Raw genomic sequence first — 17621 nt, 5'->3', positions numbered from 1 at the left:
TAATGCCTAACATTGTACTAGTCATATAGTACACGCTCAATGAATGTTTGTTAAATGAAAGAAGGATGTGAAGAAATAGATGTTTTAGACTAGGAATAGACTTACCATATGACCCAGGAATCCCACTCCTGGGCTTGTATCCAGAAGGAAATCTACTTCAGGATGACACCTGCACTCCAATGTTCATAGCAGCACTATTTACAATAGCCAAGACATGGAAACAGCCTAAATGTCCATCAACAGGTGACTGGATAAAGAAGATGTGGTATATTTATACAATGGAATACTACTCAGCCATAAAAACCGACAACATAATGCCATTTGCAGCAACATGGATGCTCCTGGAGAATGTCATTCTAAGTGAAGTAAGCCAGAAAGAGAAAGAAAAATACCATATGAGATCGCTCATATGTGGAATCTAAAAACAAAAACAAAAACAAACAAACAAACAAAAACAAAGCATAAATACAGGACAGAAATAGACTCACAGACAGAGAATACAGACTTGTGGTTACCAGGGCGGTGGAGGGTGGGAAGGGATAGACTGGGATTTCAAAATTGTAGAATAGATAAACAAGATTACACTGTATAGCACAGGGAGATATACACAAAATGTTACGATAACTCACAGAGAAAAAAATGTGACAATGAGTGTGTATATGTCCATGAATGACTGAAAAATTGTGCTGAACACTGGAATTTGACACAACATTGTAAAATGATTATAAATCAATAAAAAATGTTAAAAAAAAAGAAATAGATGTTTTAGAACAAAAGTAATAGCTCACATTAAATAGTTTTTAAAATTTCCCCATTGATTTTACTTAAACTCTTGCTGAATTGCAAACTCAGAGTTTTGTTTGTTTGTTTGTTTGTTTGTTTGTTTTTACGGAGAAAAAATATTTTCAGTTTCTCCCACAAGTTTTCCATATTCTTAATGGGTAAAATCTGAATACTGAAGATTATAAGACACATATCAAACGGTGGCTTATGAAATCAGCTTGCATTTACTTAAGATGAAAAGGTTTTGAGATAAAAATAATTAATTGTGATCTTGATATGAAGAGTAGGGACAGTAGCACTTTTAGCAAAATAACACTGAATTTTTCTTACAAGAGAATTGTTTTTATGGTAGAGAAGTGTTTATTGAGTTTATGTCTCTTCAGAGATCAATTTATAAGGTCTTCCATTGCTGGTTTATAAACCCTATTCTCTTTTCCTTTAAAATACAGATTCTTTCCAAGAAAGTCTCTTGTTTACCTCAGGAGAAAGATCAATACTATTACAGAGTAAAAGAGACATTCTTATTTTCATATGGTTCTTTGAAGTTATAAATGTTACAGATAACATAAACACATTACACACCACTTTTCAAAATAGAAATCATGATGACCAAATTGGTACATTTATAAGTTTGAACTTAGAAAACTGTGAATGTAGAAATGTAGTTGGTCTTTTGGTTAGTGTTTCACCAGAAGTAATTAATTATAGAATCGGTCATTTCCACTGGCATTTCTTTTTCTGCCAAATATTGGAATTCCTCAAAATGTTTAGCAGGAACTCAGCAGAAGATGTTATTCTGTCTTTATACATGGCAATGATGCTTCAACATAAGAAATTCCATACGCAGGTTTGGTAATTTTTTTCAAGAATATTATAATGAAACTAATAAAATACCATTGTGTTGAATCAAACAGCTGCATTAAATGAGGGATGGGTGGACTGGTAACTGAAAAAAGATAGACAATAAAGACTAGGACATGAGGCTGATAAAGAAACTATATTACCAAAAAAACAAAACAAAAAAACCCACTATAGAACGAGCTAAATATGATCATAGCCACCCAATTCCAACATACTAGAACTAGGTCCTACATGTTGAAACTGAAAGTAATCCAGAGCCATAGAATCTAAAATCAGAAGGGATGTAGGAAGAATTTTAAAAAACAATGAAAACAAAACAGTACATTTCTGCTATGTTGTAAATTAGAATAACTCAATTGTCCAAGAAATGATATAGTTTAGAAACATGAGGAGATTCAAAAAAACGTTGAGCATTGACAAACAGGTCCTTCTGCAGATACTTTGTTACCACTGACACACTGCATGGCCCCATATAATTATCTTTGTCTTGTTCTTATTCATTTTACCCATCCTCAAGCAACAACACTGGGCGTAAGCCTTGCCCATTGTAATTAAACAGTTAGCATCTGATGTTCCCTGTAACTAAACATCAAAAGGATGTAGTGAACAGGTTAGAATCTATGCAAGATCTTGGATTTCTGTGAAAACAAACTGGAAAATGATGTAAAGGCTGACTGGCTGGTTGGCTGGTTTTCTTGATGGTTACGTAGGACGTGGCTGGTGATGCGACTGCTTAGGCTAGAGTAGGGAATAAACGAAGCCACGCACACGAAGTTGTGCTCTGAGGAAGTGCAGCGCTTCCTCAAAGCTCTGAGCGAACATCTCACACTGCAAAAGAAAGACAGGCAATTGCCCGGCCACTCGGGGGTCTTCTTCCTGTGCTGGTCTAAGGGCGCGTTGTCCGGGCACTCGTAAATACAAGTCATTGAAGGGGAAGACTGTGGCCGCAGATTGGGCTGACGCTGCAGCCTCCCAGGACTGTCCAGAGACCTGCACAAAGTGCGGCGGGAGGCGGGCGGGCCTGGTGCAAGCACTCCCGGGTCCCCGTCGGTCTTACCTGGCTCCGCGGAGGCTGCGCTGACTCCAAGAAGCAGGACCAGAGGGCGAGCAAGTCCAAGCGGCGCTGCAGCCCGCACGGCCCGCGCCTCGGTGCCACGCTCGGAGGGCCGGAGCGTCTGTGCCGCGGGATGCTGCGGCCCGCTGGGCCGGCCAGCCGTGCTCTGGCCGCCGTGGGGACCAGGCTGGGGGCAGGGCTGGTCAGGGGGCGCGGCGATTGGTCGGGGGCGCGAATACTGACCAGGGAGGGGGTCGGGGTAGGGGCCAGGGCAGGTAGGCCGCGGGGTACGGGGCTGCAGGTACTTGGGGCGCCTAGGAAACGGGGAGCAGAGCAGGGTGCGAACCTCGGAACGCGGCCACCGGCCGCTCCCTGGGTCCGAGCACCCCTGTGCTGCAGCCAGTGTTTCTCCCCCCACCCCCAGTCCCCAGTCAGTGTGACCTGCCCCTACCCCGGGAGGAGCTGCCCCCTGCCGCTGCCGGAGGCGGCACTTGCAGTCCAGGGCCGCAAACCTGGGCAAGCTCTGGGGATATGCAGTGTTTCCAGCTCGCCCTTTATTTGGGAAGGTGACCCCAACGAGGAGATTCGTCCTCAGGCCCTGAGTTCCGTGGGTCAGTGGGAAAGTGGGCGATTTGAACAAAAATGTTGCTCAACAGGGGACAGCGGATGAAGGAGGAGGAGGAGAAGGAGGAGGAAGCTGGGCTCCTCCTGCCCAGCCTCATGGGCGGTGTCGTAGCAGCTCATCCGGCCTCGCCTCCTCCACCGGCTGGGGTCCCGGAAGGTCAGCGTCCCCATGGCCCGCTCCCCACGGAGCATCCCTGCCTGAAACGCTCCTGGCAGATGGGCCTGAGCCATACGAAGGTTCCAGTGGCTGCACCAGTGTTCTCCTGCCCCCAAAACCTGGCCCGGGAGGCCCCTCTCCCTGCTGGAGGCCCAGCTGCCCTCCCCAGGACTTTCCAGGCCCCCTGAGCTCTGAGCTGTGTCTGGCCTTTTCCATTTCCTCAGGCCAGTGCTCTGCGAACCCCGCCTGACCAAAGGCCTCCAGCTCCTTCCTCCAGGCAACTGCCCAACGAGTCCTGTGCTCAGACCACCCAACAGGCCTGTGCAGGCCGCCAGAGCCCCTCACATCCAACCTCTCAAAGGAAACTCACATTTCCCTGGACCTGTTGCCCTCGGGCTGACAGGAAACCAGCTCCAGTGCCATGGCCCTTGGCTAGGAGCTCTGCTAAACCCTCTGGATTCCTTCCCCTCTTTCCCCATTGCCCCTTCCTGATCAGGGTCCATCTTCTGCCTGGACCCCTGGCCAAGCAGCGACTGCAGTGTAGACTCCTGCCTACCCAGACTCTAGGCCTCCCCACACCCCTCTCCTGCCCACCCCGGCGGCGTCCTGCCGGGCCTTCCCTGTGGCTCCCCTGACCTCACACCCAAGCCTGAAGCCCTACACGCACCTCGCACATCCATCCATTCTCCACCACCGCCTCCCTGGGCCTCCGTGTGCCCTGGGTCCTGATGGTGTCCCTTCCTGTGGCTCACAGCCCATCTGTCCATCTGTCCATCTGTCCAGGGGCTGCAGCCCTGCTCCAGGGGAGGAAGGTGAAGGGCAGGGTCTCTGACCTCTTCCATGTCACCTGCCCTCCAGGCCCATCTGACTGCAGGTCTGGGAAGGAGAGGCTGGAGCAGGGCAGGCAGTGCTGGGTCCCTGCCCACCCTGGGGCCCGGGGTTTACCACCTCTCCTCCCTCTGAGGTTGGAAGCTCCCCAAGCAGGGGTGAGCCCACCTTTGTGGGCTTTGTGGGGAGGCCCAGCTTCAAGGGACATCCTGTGTAATGAAAGCTGCTACAACACCACCAAATACAAAAATAAGACTTTTCACTGTGAAACACTTGTGATTGCTGAACTGGTAGGTGTGAAAATATGTATTTTGTGTTCATTTTTTTCCCACCGATCTTTGTGTCTGCACAGTTCCTGTGGCTTTCGCATCTTTTTCTTATTAGAGTTTTATTTATTCCTTTATATACACAAGTAGTACGTGATCACGCTAGAAAAATACAAACTGTAGACATTCACAAAGAAAAATAAGACCCCAGACATCACTGAGCGACACTGGACAGTGCATCTTCCTGCCCCGCCCTCCTCCACAAAGACCCCAGGTTAGGGGGAACTGTGCGGGGCTGGGGGTGCTGAGGCCCTTACAGGCTCCTCAGAGGGGGCAGGAGGGAGACGAGGTGGGGGCATCCAGGAGTAAAGGGCCTGGTGGGGGGGCTGGAGTTGGGAAGCAGGCCTGGGGAGAGGGCCCACCTGAGCTCGAGGTGGTCTGGGACACTTGGTGCGTTTGTGGGGTCAGCAGAGCTTAGAAGAGGCAGTGCGGAGCCAGCCTGAGCTCCATCTGGCCCCTCTCCTCTGTTCCTTGTGCTCCTTGTCATCTCTCTCCACTGCCGAGAGTCTCATGGGTCCTTCACAGGGAGAAATGATAAATGACAGAGAAATGCTGTGCTCATCCCAGCTTGTCCTGTTGATACGCAGGGTTGGGGTCTCCTGGACACCCATCCAGCAGGGACCTGTGAGCCCAGGATGCTTGACAGACATCCACCCACAGCAGGAAACAGGCTCCGCCCACACTGCATTTTGTTTGTTTTGTTTTAAATGAACACAAAGTTTTCCAAAACTACAGTGGATCTGCTGAAGCCTGGGGCCTGCCTGCTCCGTGGGTGTGTCCTGGGGAGGGGGTGGTCCTGTGGGTTTGTGCAGGGAGTGGAGTGAGTGCACAAGGGGCCAGGCACACAGGGCAAGGCCAGGGGTGAGGAAAGGGCAGGATGTTCGACCTCTGTCCAGGCTGTTTGACCTCTGTCCAGGCTGTCCCTTCTCCTTGTGTCCAAAGAGACAGAATGGGGCTCACTGTGCTACAGAAGTAACTTTTCATCCGGGAAGGAAGAAGAGTTACTTTGTAGGCAGAGCAGGCTGTGAAAAGCCCAAAGTGTATCCAAAAAGCGCATCTAGTTCCACACCAGGTCAAAAGAGAATTAGTGATCTGAAAGATAAACCAATATAAAATAATTATTGAAACAAAGGAAAATGATGGAAAATAGATAAGAACATAAAAGGAACATAAGTAACACATAAGCATGCAATGAAGTCACTAACGTATATGTATACTATTGAAGTAACATGCAAAGAGAGAGTGAGAGATAGATAAGAAGGAGAAGGGGAGAGGTGGAGGAGAAGCAGGAGGGAGGAAGAGTGAGAGAAAAGTGGGATAGAGATAGAGCTAGTATTTGAAGAAACAATATCTGAGAGTTTTCTTATCTCAGAGAAGTGGTCAAGCAAAACATTCAGAATCTCTATAAATCTCAAGGACAAAAAATAAAAGAAAAAAACATAAATGCATCATAGACGAGATGCTAAAATCAAAATCAAGGAGAAATTTTTAATAGTACCCAGAGGAGGAGAAAACACATCATTTTCAAATGAACAATCATAAAACTCACGGGAAAGTTTTAATCTATTTTATATACAGTAGTTACTATTTGCACATCTCACACTTCTGTTCTTTAAGCCACCCAGTTTGCAGTGCTTTTTCTGGCAGCCCTAACAAAGTTGTAGAGACACTGAAAACTGTCTGGCGCTGTTTGAAGTGAACTAGGCCTTGGTGCTGCAGAAATAGCTCCACTTACATGAACTAATAAGTATGTGGGAAGAGGAGGCTGACAGGATCCAAAATCTAGGTGTAGAGCCTCAGCTGAGAGAGGCAGTCCAGACACGTTCTTTCAGGCTCATCCAGCTTCTCCATTTCTCATTCACTCACCTTCTCAGCCTCAGGACTCATCTTGGTTCTGCTTGCTTGCTTTGTTTGCTTGCTCGCTTTCTCTCTCTCTCCCTTCCTTCCTTCTCTTCTTCTTCTCTCTCTTCCTTCCTTCTTCTTCTTCTTCTTCTTTTTTTTTCTCATTAAGGCATGGAACACACCCTCTTCCCCGGACAGTTCAGGTGAGGTTTTCCATGGCCTTTCCCGGCTTTGGCCCCTCTATAACCTCATCTGCCATTTCCCCCTCCCCCATTTGCTATCTCTTGGAGTGCATCCACGGTTGTCTTTCCATTCTGTACACCTGCAATTCTCTGTCCCTTACACCCCACACTTGGCTGGTTCCTTCTGACCCTTCAGATCTGGGCTTAAATGTCTCCACCTCGGAGCGTCCTCCTCTGATCATGCTACAGAGAGTTGTGAACTGCTTGCCTCCTTCTCCTCCACTTGCACTGGGCTATGACATCAGGAAAGAAGGAAAGGGCAGGCAGGAGATGATGTTGAGAGCAAAGAAAGAAAAAAGGGTGGGAAGAAAGAGGTTTCTCTGTAGCACAGGGAACTATATTCAATATTCTGTAATGGAGCCACTCTTTCTTTCTCAAATCTCAGGGGACACTAGTTTACACACACGTGTCTCCTCCCTTAGCATGCAGCCCCGCCCCCGGGGCCACGGGAGCCAATCCGCGCGCGCGCGCGCGTACCCTGCGGCTCCGTCCCCGCCCCAGCGCCCTCCTCAGCGGCGCCCCTCCCTCCACCCGCCCAACGGGCAGTTCGTCAGGCAGGCAGGCAGGAGGTCTGCTGGTCCTGCTCCCTTCCACAGCGGCGGCGGCGCGGTGTCTCCGGGAAGCGCGGCGCTGGCCGAGCGGCGGCCGCGGAGCTCAGTGCCCGGCGCGGCGGCGGCGGGCGCGCGCCCCGAGGCGGTCCGCGGGCAGGTGTGCGACGGGGGGCCGCGCTCCAGCAACCTGCTACCTCGGCGAGGGCTCCCACGGCGTCGTGTGGTGAGTGTCCGCGCCCTGGGTGCCGGCCGCGCCCGCCCGCGCGGGCCCCCGCCCGGCCTCGGCGGGCGCAGCTGTGGCGTCGGCCCCGACCGCGCGACCCCAACCCCGAGCCCGGCCCCGACCCCGGAGGGGCTGCCCCGCTGTCCGCGCGCTGGGGGTGTCGGGCGGGGCCGGGCCGCTCGGACTGGGGCGTTGATCGCGGCGCTTCGCGGGAGGGCCCTGTCCTGAGCGGCCCTCGCGGGGCGCGGGGAGTGGGGGAGGGGCCCGTGCGGGGAGGGTGGGGGCCGGGAACCCGGCACTCAGGGACCCCTAGGACGGGAACGGGCTCTCCTCACCTCCTTGTGCTGGCCGCGCGACCTTCCCTTGACGTCGAATTGTGAAGCCGCGAATTCCTTAAGATGCTCATGGCGGCGGCTCTGGTCTGGAAAGGGTTTCACAGCGGCATGTGTGCCCATCCCCTAAATCATCATCTTGTTTGCCCCCCTCGTGTGCGTTTACCGCAAACGGCTTTGGTTCAGCACCTTCCCTGCTGCCAGGGGTGCTCTCCTGCAGAGGCTTTCTAAACCGCACGAAGCGGCACCAGTGTTGGTGTGGAATGTTTCAATCTTGAAGTTTTTAAATGGATTTTGGGGTGGTACTGTTGGCGTTTCAGGAAAGGTAAGTCAGCATCGCTGTGTCGATTTCTTCAGGAGTCGTTTGGAGTTGGGCCTAATTTGACTTTCCCCCCTTTTACCCCGCGTGAGCTCCAGTACTAGCATAAAGGCAGTCATGCGTTTTCGCACAATGACTGTGGACTTTCCCTGTTACTGCTTTAGTGCTCAATGTGTATGCAGCCCTGATGGAGTTCTTGCAGAACCACGTGCGGGCTCCCTTGTCTGGCTCCAGATCCCTTAGAAGCGCTCGTGGAATGGGGGTGACGGTGTTGTTGTTTTATTAGAACGAGCTACACGTCGTATTTAGTGCTGGCAGAGTTGTGGAAGTGTAGGCTCCCTTACACCTAAACTTCTCCATGTGAGTGTGTCCTTTGTGTTAAATGAAGGAAGCAAACTATTTCTGAACACTTCGTGTTAGGTACTGTGCTAGGTACTGTTACCTCATGTTACCTGAACAGCCACCTTGCAGGGAGGGAAGGGCAGTGCTCTCTCTCTTTCAGAAGAGAAAGTGTTTCCAGGTGAAGCCGGTTCCTAAGGTCTCACAACTAAAGAGTCAGACTTGAGACTATAGACTGAGATCCGGTTTCTGAGGCCGGAGCCCTTTTCATTACTTCCTATTTTCCTTAATTAGTGTTATCAGTAAATTTGGAATTTTAGCGTATTTTACTCTTCCAAGCAAATTTATATCAGTAACGTCATTATTTCAGAAGTAGTCATAAGTTTAGAAATGTATAGAGGGAATGTTTTGCTAAGTATGCTGGCTCGGTACACAGTATAGTTAAAGTTGATTAAAAAAATAAAAGACTTGAAGGTTTTCATTCTCTTAAGGAACAGAGGGCCTCACAGTATACAGTTGTGAAAATTCACTTTAACGCAGAAGCTTAGGAGCCATAGGAGAAATTAAATTAGGTCAGGCCTAAAGGAAATAAGGTCCTAGAAGGTAACAGAGAGATGTTACTGCCCACAGCATCTCGTCTCTGCTGTAGGTCAGATTCCTGTTCACGTGTTGGTAAGTGTGCAAGTCACCAGGTCTCATGGTGAGAGGCTGGGAATTGCCCATCCCGTCCTTGGGCCCTTTGACGAATGAACGCTTTTGAGAAGAGGCAGGCACATGAATAGTTTTGAAATTCTGGGAGAATCTAGATCACAAATGCTGTCAGTGTGAATGCACAACTGTCCCAGCGGGCCGCAGCATCCCGCGGCACAGACGCTCCGGCCCTCCGAGCGTGGCACCGAGGCGCGGGCCGTGCGGGCTGCAGCGCCTCTTGGACTTGCTCGCCCTCTGGTCCTGCTTCTTGGAGTCAGCGCAGCCTCCGCGGAGCCAGGTAAGACCGACGGGGACCCGGGAGTGCTTGCACCAGGCCCGCCCGCCTCCCGCCGCACTTTGTGCAGGTCTCTGGACAGTCCTGGGAGGTGGCAGCGTCAGCCCAATCTGCCTTGGCTTCGCCCCCAAGGAAGCCACCTCAGCTCTACCCACGTGCACAGGTGGCCCACGGGCGATGGTTGGAAGGGCGACAGGGTCGGCTGGGGCCACGTGTCCAGAGTGTCCCGCGCCGGCCATTCATTCCTGGGCCGAGGCGACTGGCGCCAAGTGGGCGCGCCGCGGGGCCCGGAGAGAGGACTGGGCTGGAGATTGTGCAAGGCGTCTGCGTCCAGAGTCCCTCGTGTGCTGACCAAACTTTGGAGACTTTGCGGGGAAGTTGGTGCTTTTGGCAGATAGCGCTGCTGGCCGCGGGCCAGCGAGGGCTCTAAGCTGAGGTCGTGGTGGCAGCTGTTAACCGCGCAGTGGCCCGGAGACACTTGGCCATCCAACGCTGGCCCGACAGGCCTGTGTCGCCGTCACTGGCCTCATCCCTCCCAGCGCCTAAGTGGCCGCGGTGAGTCACATCTCTGGGCCCAGGAGTGACCATGCCCGGAGTCCAACAGGTTGATGAGTAGTGTGAGTGGGCATCCCTGTCTTATTCCTGAGTTTAGAAGAAAAGGTCTTTTTCTTAAGTTCCTGACAATAATGTAATACACTTCTTTGGGGTAAGGTTGGTTGACATATTCCCTCATCTAATCGCATAGGCTGTCCTGGTATTATTTCAAAAGGAGACAGTGATGTTTACTCGAAGGTGTAGATCTAAGGTGGGGAGGCACCAGCGGAAGAGCATTTGGTAATGAGAGAGTAAGTGCTTCTCAAAGTGGTGCCCATTGCCATTTGAACAGCACCCGTTGTGCCTGGGCTTGGGGGTACAGAAGAGATGACCTAGTTCTGTTGCTTGACCAGATTTTCATAGGATCGGGGACCTGGCAGGGCTCTGGTGGGCTCTGTGTGGCCCGACACCCACGCCCCGAGCTCTGCTCCCTGATTCCCAGGTCCAGGGCAGCCCCTCATGGCCCCACAGCAGATGCGCCGCTCAGACTGCTCTGCTCTGCAGATCTTCCTCCCCTCTAAAATGAGTACAAGGTGTTTCCAAACCTCAATCAGATCTTGAGAAAACAGGAAGAGCCAGAGGATGTCTCTGGCGTTACGGTTGTACCGTTTCCTGGACTCCAGGCAGAGACGTGATCTGTGCTTTTCTGGCAATCACACGGCCCATTTCTCTTCCCATAGACTTTCCAGTTTAAATTTAGGGTAGACAAGAGAAAGTGCAGAACAGGTGACACATGTTCTCTGCGTGTGTCATTAGGTCTGGAGCTTTCTGGCGGCCCATAAAGCAGAGCACTCAGCAAGGCCTCACAGGCGAGTGGGGTGAGCTGGGGGGACCAGGAGGGCGACGGCCTGTAGGGGAGGAGACCTGGGGTGGGGCCCGCCCCCGCCCCCGCCCCCGCCCGATGTAAGACCTGTGGTCTCCATCCAGTCGGCATTCACTGGGCCTCACTTGCCTCTTCAGATGAATAATGGCTTCAGGGGAGACCACCTGCGAGCCTTTCCAGGCCTAACTTTTTGAACAGCCCTTCTCGAAGACTCTGAACTTCGAGAGCTCGAAGACTCGAAGACATCTACTCTGCTCTTCAATGCTGTGAGACTGCAGGGGAGGAGAAAGGCCGAAGAAAGGCCTGAGAGGAAGTGTCCGAACACGACAGACATCAAAGCTGTGGGGTTTCTTCTGTTAGTGGAAGAGGCTCGGTCTCTGACTGCCTTGAATTTCCGGCTTTGTGTGATTTTGGTGTATTTCAACCGTGACATTTCTGAGGCATTTATGTGCCTAGAGGTGTGTTAGGCACCCCTGGAATGACTAAAGAAGGGAAGTTCCAGGCCCTTCGACTAGAGTGCTCACTGCACTGGCTGGGGCAGCGGGAGCAGGCGTGAGGAAGTCGAGGCAGTAAGCCCCACCTCCCTGCATCTCACACAGGGCGCCCGGAGGGGCCCAGGAAGTCAGCTGACACAGTCCCAGGCAGTGGTGAGCCTGCTCCCCCGAGGACCTGCGAGATGCCAGACTGGGGGTCTGGGAGGCCACTCTGAGGAGAAGTCAGTCAGGGAAAGAGGAGATGGAAGGCCGTCCCAAAGGCCCTCTCGTGGGAAAGTGAGGGCCTAAGCCAGGCACGGGGCACAGAGTGGACTATGACCGGAGGGGCCTGTGGAAAGTGAGGCGCTGCATGGCCTGGGGGGCTCCCCAGGAATAGCCAGGCCCGGGGAAAGGTTAAGGCCAGAAACGGCATCATCACATTTGTATTTAGGGGCATGTCCATGAGTCCCTCGCCCCCAGGCCCCCCACCTGTCTGTCTCACCGTCACCTCGGGGCCCTGTGGTGCCTTTTCCTGGCCCAGGCTGCACCTGCTGCCGCACAGAGAGCCCACACCGCGGCCACAGCAGCGGTGACACGTGCCAAGGCGCCCCCGAACTTTCTCTTGGAGACACAGTGGTCCCTTTGGCATCTGTGTAAAAGTGGAAAGAGGTGGAATTTATGGGTTGAAATAGAGCACTCCCTAATTCCCAGTCAGACGAGAGAGGCCTGGTTGTGCTCACGGTTGTAAATGAGATCAGCTTCCTCCACCCAAGACTAGCAGGTCGGAATGTAGTCTGCAGTCGTGGGCCCGTGTCGGACAAAGGCCCCTGCTGTGACAGTCCCCGGAATTGCAGGGCTGCACAGGGCTCCCATCCCAAGACTGAGGCAGGGCCACACAGGCCAGCTCTGCAGATGGGTGCTGGCAGCCCGCGGAGTCTGTCATCTCTGTAGGTTTAGTGTCCTGTCTGTTGCAGAGCTGGAACCTGGGACACCAAAATGGCTTCTCCAGTGCACCTGGCAGAGGCACCCAGGGTCCCTCCGGGAGCTGTCACCTTCGCCCTCCACAGTGCCCGCGGCGAGGATTCCGGAGCCGGTGGGCACTTCATCGTCAGGGTGCAGGGCCAAGTGAGGATCCCCGCTGGCCCTGCCAACTTTTTCAGCTCCAGCGTCTTTGGCCTTGAGGTGGCGTCCCTAAGGGCTCTGCAGTGCCCAGACGTGCAGACGTCAGGCCTGGTCTTCAGCCCACGCTCTGCCGGTGGCCGGGCTGCCTGGGTCCCTCCGTGAAGCGACTCCACGTGCACTTGGAGGGTGTCACCCACAGAGCGCTTGGGAGCCACGGGGTTCCTGTTCCCTGCACCAGGGCTACCTTGTCCTCCACAAGCACATCTTCCAAACTCATAATCATGTTTGTCTTTCATACCCGGAAAGGCTCTGCCATCCCTTCAGCCACCCTGGGGAGCCTCTCTGATGCGCCGTCTCCTCTCCTCACGCAGGAAGCCTATGTGATGGCCAGTGTGGACAGTCCTCACACGTGCCACCTGCTGGGCATCCGCCTGGCCTCCCTGGTGCAGCTCATCACACAGTTCATGCCCTTCGGCTGCCTCCTGGACCACGTCCGTGAGCCCAAGGACAGCATCGGCCCCCAGCACCTGCTCACCTGGTGCGTGCAGATCGCGAAGGTGAGTCAGAGGAGCACATGGAGCAGGCGGCCAGCTCTGGGAGCAGGGCAGATACCGCCTTAGCTTGCGGCTCCCGCCCTCATCTCCTGGGGTGACGCGATTGTTAGTGAGAGACCCAGAGAAGAGCTGCAAGGAGGAAATCAAGACAACCGGAAAATCAAGTTATGTTCTCCACGCTGGGATAACCGGGAGCTTGTCGAGAGAGTGAGAGAGTGTGTGTGCATGGACAACGTGTACACAGCATACACTCTTCTTTACTTGGGATCAACTGAATTGATCATCTTTCACATCAGATCACTGCCTGTCCCGCCGGACACCAAAAATCTAACTGTTCAGCTATGTTCGCACAACTGTCTCTTTATTGGGTGGCCTCAGTGTGGTCTGATGTTAGCGTTCCCATTTCCCTGGCAACCTTCCCATGGAATACTACAGTGATCTGTGGCAGAGATGTGGCTTTCACCCCATCGGGACTTGACAACAAGGCCAGGAAACCAGGCCGAGGCTGTCAGGTGACAGAGTGGCTGGGTGGACAGGCAGGTGCTGGCTCTGGGGCCTGATGTGCTGGGGACCCGGGTGGACAGGTGCTTCTGCTGCTTCTCTGGGGCTCCTTACATGTCCGCCTGTGGCAGCCGGATGCAGGGCGAGGGTGGGGCTGAGGGTGCAGGCATGGCCCCACCTGTGAGCTGAGGACAGGACCATAGCAATGAGCCGGGTAATTTAGCTGCTCATACGGACATTCTTCATCTCAGACCTCTCCCTCTGGATCTCAGCACTGCATCCATTATTTGCAACCCAACTTGCTAAATTCTGTTTCCTTCTGTCAGTGGGTACTCCACTCAGTAGAACGCAAGGAATCCGTGGGCATGCCCCTCAGCTCCCTCGGGTACCGGGGCTGATGGGGGGTGCTGAGGGGCATGCGGGGACCAGGGAGGCAGGGGCCACTGGCTGCTCCCCTCACCCCAGGTCGGTAGTGCAGTTCACCCTGCAGAATTACTCCCGAGTCTGCTCTGGACTTGCCCGCTGAACCCTGAGCAGAAGTGGCAGGTGACTTGTAACACAAACGTGTTTGGGTGTCTCTTGGCCCGGCGCTGCCCAGGACACCACAGGACGGGCTCCTCTGGGTCAGGGGTGCTGGCTGAGGCAGGCTCCCTCCCGGAACTGGGGCTCTCCACCAGGCTGGCCAGGCGGGGGGCTGTCTCCCAGGATAACAGACAACAGCCCAGCACTGCTCTAGTTCTGGCCGGGGTCGATTTCTCAGCACAGCCCGTGGGGGCTCCCAGCACCCTGGGAGTGGGGAAGCACCTTCTTGGACCCCTGCCAATCCCCTGGTTCTTGTCACTCTCACACCATAAGCCTGGTCACGGAACTGAGCGGTTACACGCTCAGTTAGATGTTGTTAGATGCTGGTCCTGGTTGGGCCCGTGTGCCCCAGACACTGCAGTGTCCTGAAGATGCTGGTATTTCTCTGCGTGAATGTCTTAGTTTCCTGGGGGCTACTACCAAAACTCGCCACCAGTCTGGTGGTTCCCACAACAGGAGTTAACCTGGAGGTCGGAAGTCCGAAGTCAAGGTGTCAGAAGGGCCATCGCCCTCCAAAGGCTCTAGGTGAGACTCCTGCCTCCCCTGCCAGTTCCGGTGGTCCAGGCACCCCTGGGCCTGTGGCCGCATCACTCCCATCTCCGCCTCCATCCTCACGTTGCCTCCTGCCCCGTGCCTGACTCCACATCACCTTCTATCTTGAAAGACACGAGTCACCTCTACATCGAGGCGGATTTCGTCTCGACATCTTTAAACTAATTAGATCTAAACCCTATGTCTGAATGAGGTCACGTTCTGGAGTTCTGGATAGATGTGGAAATTTGGGGGGGACGCTGTGCAGCCCAGTTCAGCGGCTGATGTTGGGGAGGAGGTGGTTAGCTCTGAGTAGTTTTCCTGGAATGTAGAATTATACCTGGAGGTCTCCTCTGAACCCAGAAATTCTTCCTGAATCTCTTCTCTGATTATCTAAGGCAGAAGGGTCACCAAAGGTATCACCCTCCACCCCAGGCAGCCTCTACTACCTTGCTGAATTTGCTTTATTTTTTTAAACACGCATTGCTACCTGGGAAGATCTGGTTTCTTTACTTCTTTACTGGAGACTGGGAGCTGAGCTCTGTGAGAGCCGTGCCCTGGCTGCGTCCCACCTTGGGCGGGGCCCCCAGAACCCTGCACAGCTGGACTCATCTCCTCCTGCCTGGCTGCTAAGTCCCAGCTCACCAGAGAGCGCCCAGAGACTTAGCATTTCTTCTCTGATTATCTGTGTCAATTCGCAGCTGTACAGAAGTGGCTTTTCATGTGATGATGGGACACACAGCCTTGGCAAATTTTGCCCAACACAGAACTGGGGTTATGGTTCCGTGGAGTCAGCTCTCAGTCCTGGCTTTTGTTAGGCAGGTGGTCTCTCTGCCCCTCATCTCTGTGGCTGAAGGTGGGGCTCTGCCGTCTGTTCCCCCCAGCCCGCTGCAGGACCTCCGGGAAGCACCCGCCTCTGGCCCCAGTGCCCACCCGATGCTCACTTCTCCATTTTCCCCCATGTTCTGACTAATTAAAGGTGGATTAATGACTAACACCTAAGCTGCAACCTTGTCTTATTCTAGTTCAATACCAACTCTCATCCCTTAGAGCAGAACCTCCTGTTCTGGGTCTTCTCTTGTACACGAGCTTTTCCCCTCTCACCTTTGCAATCTTAACATTCACATCTCCCTGACCACGAGTCTCTGAATAATTGGAACTTTCTGTGACCCTCAAAATCATTCTAATACAACGTGAGCTAAAAACAAAAACCCGGATCGGGCAGTGCCTGCCGCAGGACGAATTCAGCTCTGTCCGGGCCCCTGTCAGGGGTGAGTTTCCAATGTGCCTGAGTTGAGTTTCCCGGGCCTGAAAGTCTTCCAAGATAGTTCTCTGTATGACATTACTCACAAATTCAACCTGCTGTTTGAATCCACTGCTCTGTCAGTTGCACTTTGATTTGGTTTACCCTCATCTGAAGTCCTGTCACGTTGCAGCTGGCAGCCTTTGTCTGTGACAGAGCCACATTCCACAAGAGAAACACCCCACGGCACTTGAACAGCTGTAGTGATGCACTATCTGTCCCTGGAGGGAAAGGAAAATAATGATTTCCTCAGTTGTAAAGAGAGAAATTTGCTCTTGGGTTAGTGTCTATTTCCCAAAGTAGTGAACAATGTTCTTTGTAAAAGCTAGAAGTGGAACTACCCAGGAATACTTAGTGGCTGACCAGAAGCTAAACCTGCTGCCGTTTCTGAAGGGGGATTTACTGCCTTATAAATGTCCTCGCTGATTCACAAAGGCATGGGCTCTCCTGGGAAGTTCTCCAAATACTGATGGAGAGCTCAGCACTGTTATGCAAGTTTCTTGCCCCAGCTAAACTGCCAAGAGGACACATAAAATTGTATCGTATATCACCCAGGTAAAAGGAAAAAGAAAAGAACAAAAAAGCCAGAGATGGCCTAGGGAGGAAACCAGGGTGGGGCTGGGAGAGCAGGGACGCCCTTCTGTGCGTGGTGAGAGTGGACTCTAGACTCAGGCCCAGGAGGTGCTCACTTGTCAGAGAGATGATCACCTCCTAAGCTCCGGGCTCACGGAGACACAGGTGGCGCTCACTCACTAGGAGTGACTCGGGACCTTCAGAACTTGTGCCCATTCTTTCTTGCTACATAAACAAGCAAGTAAGTCCCAAAATAATCTGATGGCACAAAAATGTTGTAAAATCTTCTCATCCAAGTGATGCTGTTATCAGTTCAGATCAGAGAACACAGCTGCTGTGCCGGGCTCTTCCTTTAGGGCATCTCAGGGCCCCGCACCTGTCAGCGATCCAGGCTGTGATTAATCTAACGCTGTCCCGAGTCTTTGGGACCACAGAGCTTTCTTATTCCCTAACGTGGATTGAGTTCTCACAAAACTGAGTTTTCAGAGAGAAGATGTAAGTTACAGATCCTCGGCCAGGCCCTGGTGAGATGTGAAGGTGGCTACGAGGGGAAGGGAGAGGCTCTGAGGAAGAAACCACAGCTCTGTCAGCACCACACGACGCCTAGTTCACGTAACAAAACTTAGTAAGGATGAACTTCAAAAAACATTCCATTCAAAGGATCGACTTTTCAAAGGATACTTAGCTTGGTCTAAATGCATCTGACAGAGCCCTAGGTGTTCTCACTGCTCACAGTTATAAGAGCTGTCAGGGCATGTGAGTAGCTGAGGGAAGACACGTCCAGGTGAGGGAAGGGAGGTAGCCATGCCCCAAGATGTCGCAGAACATCCCAGTCACATGTGCCTGGTTCTAGGGGCCTTGTGATGGAACCCATGTTGACAAATTATAACGTGGTCTTGACGGATGAGCAGGGGTGGGAGAGAATGAAATTTATTCTGGAGGAGGGGCTGGAAGAGGAGCTGTCATTGGTCAGCCTTGCTCAGCTGTCGGGAGGGTGACACTGACTGTTCTGAGCAACTTCAAGTGCATAATCTCCCACCTGGGCCCAGGGGCCTGGCCCTCTCCCCAGGTCTGCTCCCTCACTCCGGCTTTCCTGTGC

The 17621-nt window shown here is 52.9% G+C and overlaps 2 protein-coding genes across 12 annotated transcripts in view; one reads left to right on the top strand and one right to left on the bottom strand.

Annotated features, from left to right (window-relative positions):
• Positions 1-4676: 4676 nt before the first annotated feature.
• LOC116662571 overlaps positions 4677-17621 on the bottom strand; it is a 56759-nt gene continuing 43814 nt past the window's right edge. For 3 of the 11 annotated variants that reach the window (XM_032476312.1, XM_032476311.1, XM_032476309.1), the window contains 5 exons: positions 16055-16170; positions 13014-13161; positions 11859-12005; positions 7827-7912; positions 4677-5725 (listed from right to left, as the gene is read on the bottom strand). In XM_032476312.1, the coding sequence (XP_032332203.1) occupies positions 5363-5725; positions 7827-7912; positions 11859-12005; positions 13014-13161; positions 16055-16060 (750 nt within the window). In that variant the 5' untranslated portion in view covers positions 16061-16170 and the 3' untranslated portion in view covers positions 4677-5362. Of the gene's footprint in view, positions 5726-6107; positions 6951-7485; positions 7913-11858; positions 12006-12096; positions 16171-17621 lie in introns of those variants that run through there. The other 8 variants (XR_004318544.1, XM_032476314.1, XM_032476313.1 and 5 more) reach the window with 8 other exon arrangements.
• Positions 7089-17621, top strand: part of LOC106730970 — a 47066-nt gene continuing 36533 nt past the window's right edge. Inside the window, exons 1-2 of the mRNA XM_032476308.1 lie at positions 7089-7491; positions 12850-13035. Coding sequence (XP_032332199.1) covers positions 7141-7491; positions 12850-13035 — 537 coding nt within the window. The 5' untranslated portion in view covers positions 7089-7140. The remainder of the gene's footprint in view (positions 7492-12849; positions 13036-17621) is intronic.

The sequence above is a fragment of the Camelus ferus genome, unplaced genomic scaffold, assembly GCF_009834535.1.
Source record: "Camelus ferus isolate YT-003-E unplaced genomic scaffold, BCGSAC_Cfer_1.0 contig377, whole genome shotgun sequence".
NCBI classification, from domain to species: Eukaryota; Metazoa; Chordata; class Mammalia; order Artiodactyla; family Camelidae; genus Camelus; species Camelus ferus.
The sequence above is the reverse complement of the archived record's forward strand: the minus strand, read 5'-3'. Positions and strand labels throughout refer to the sequence as shown.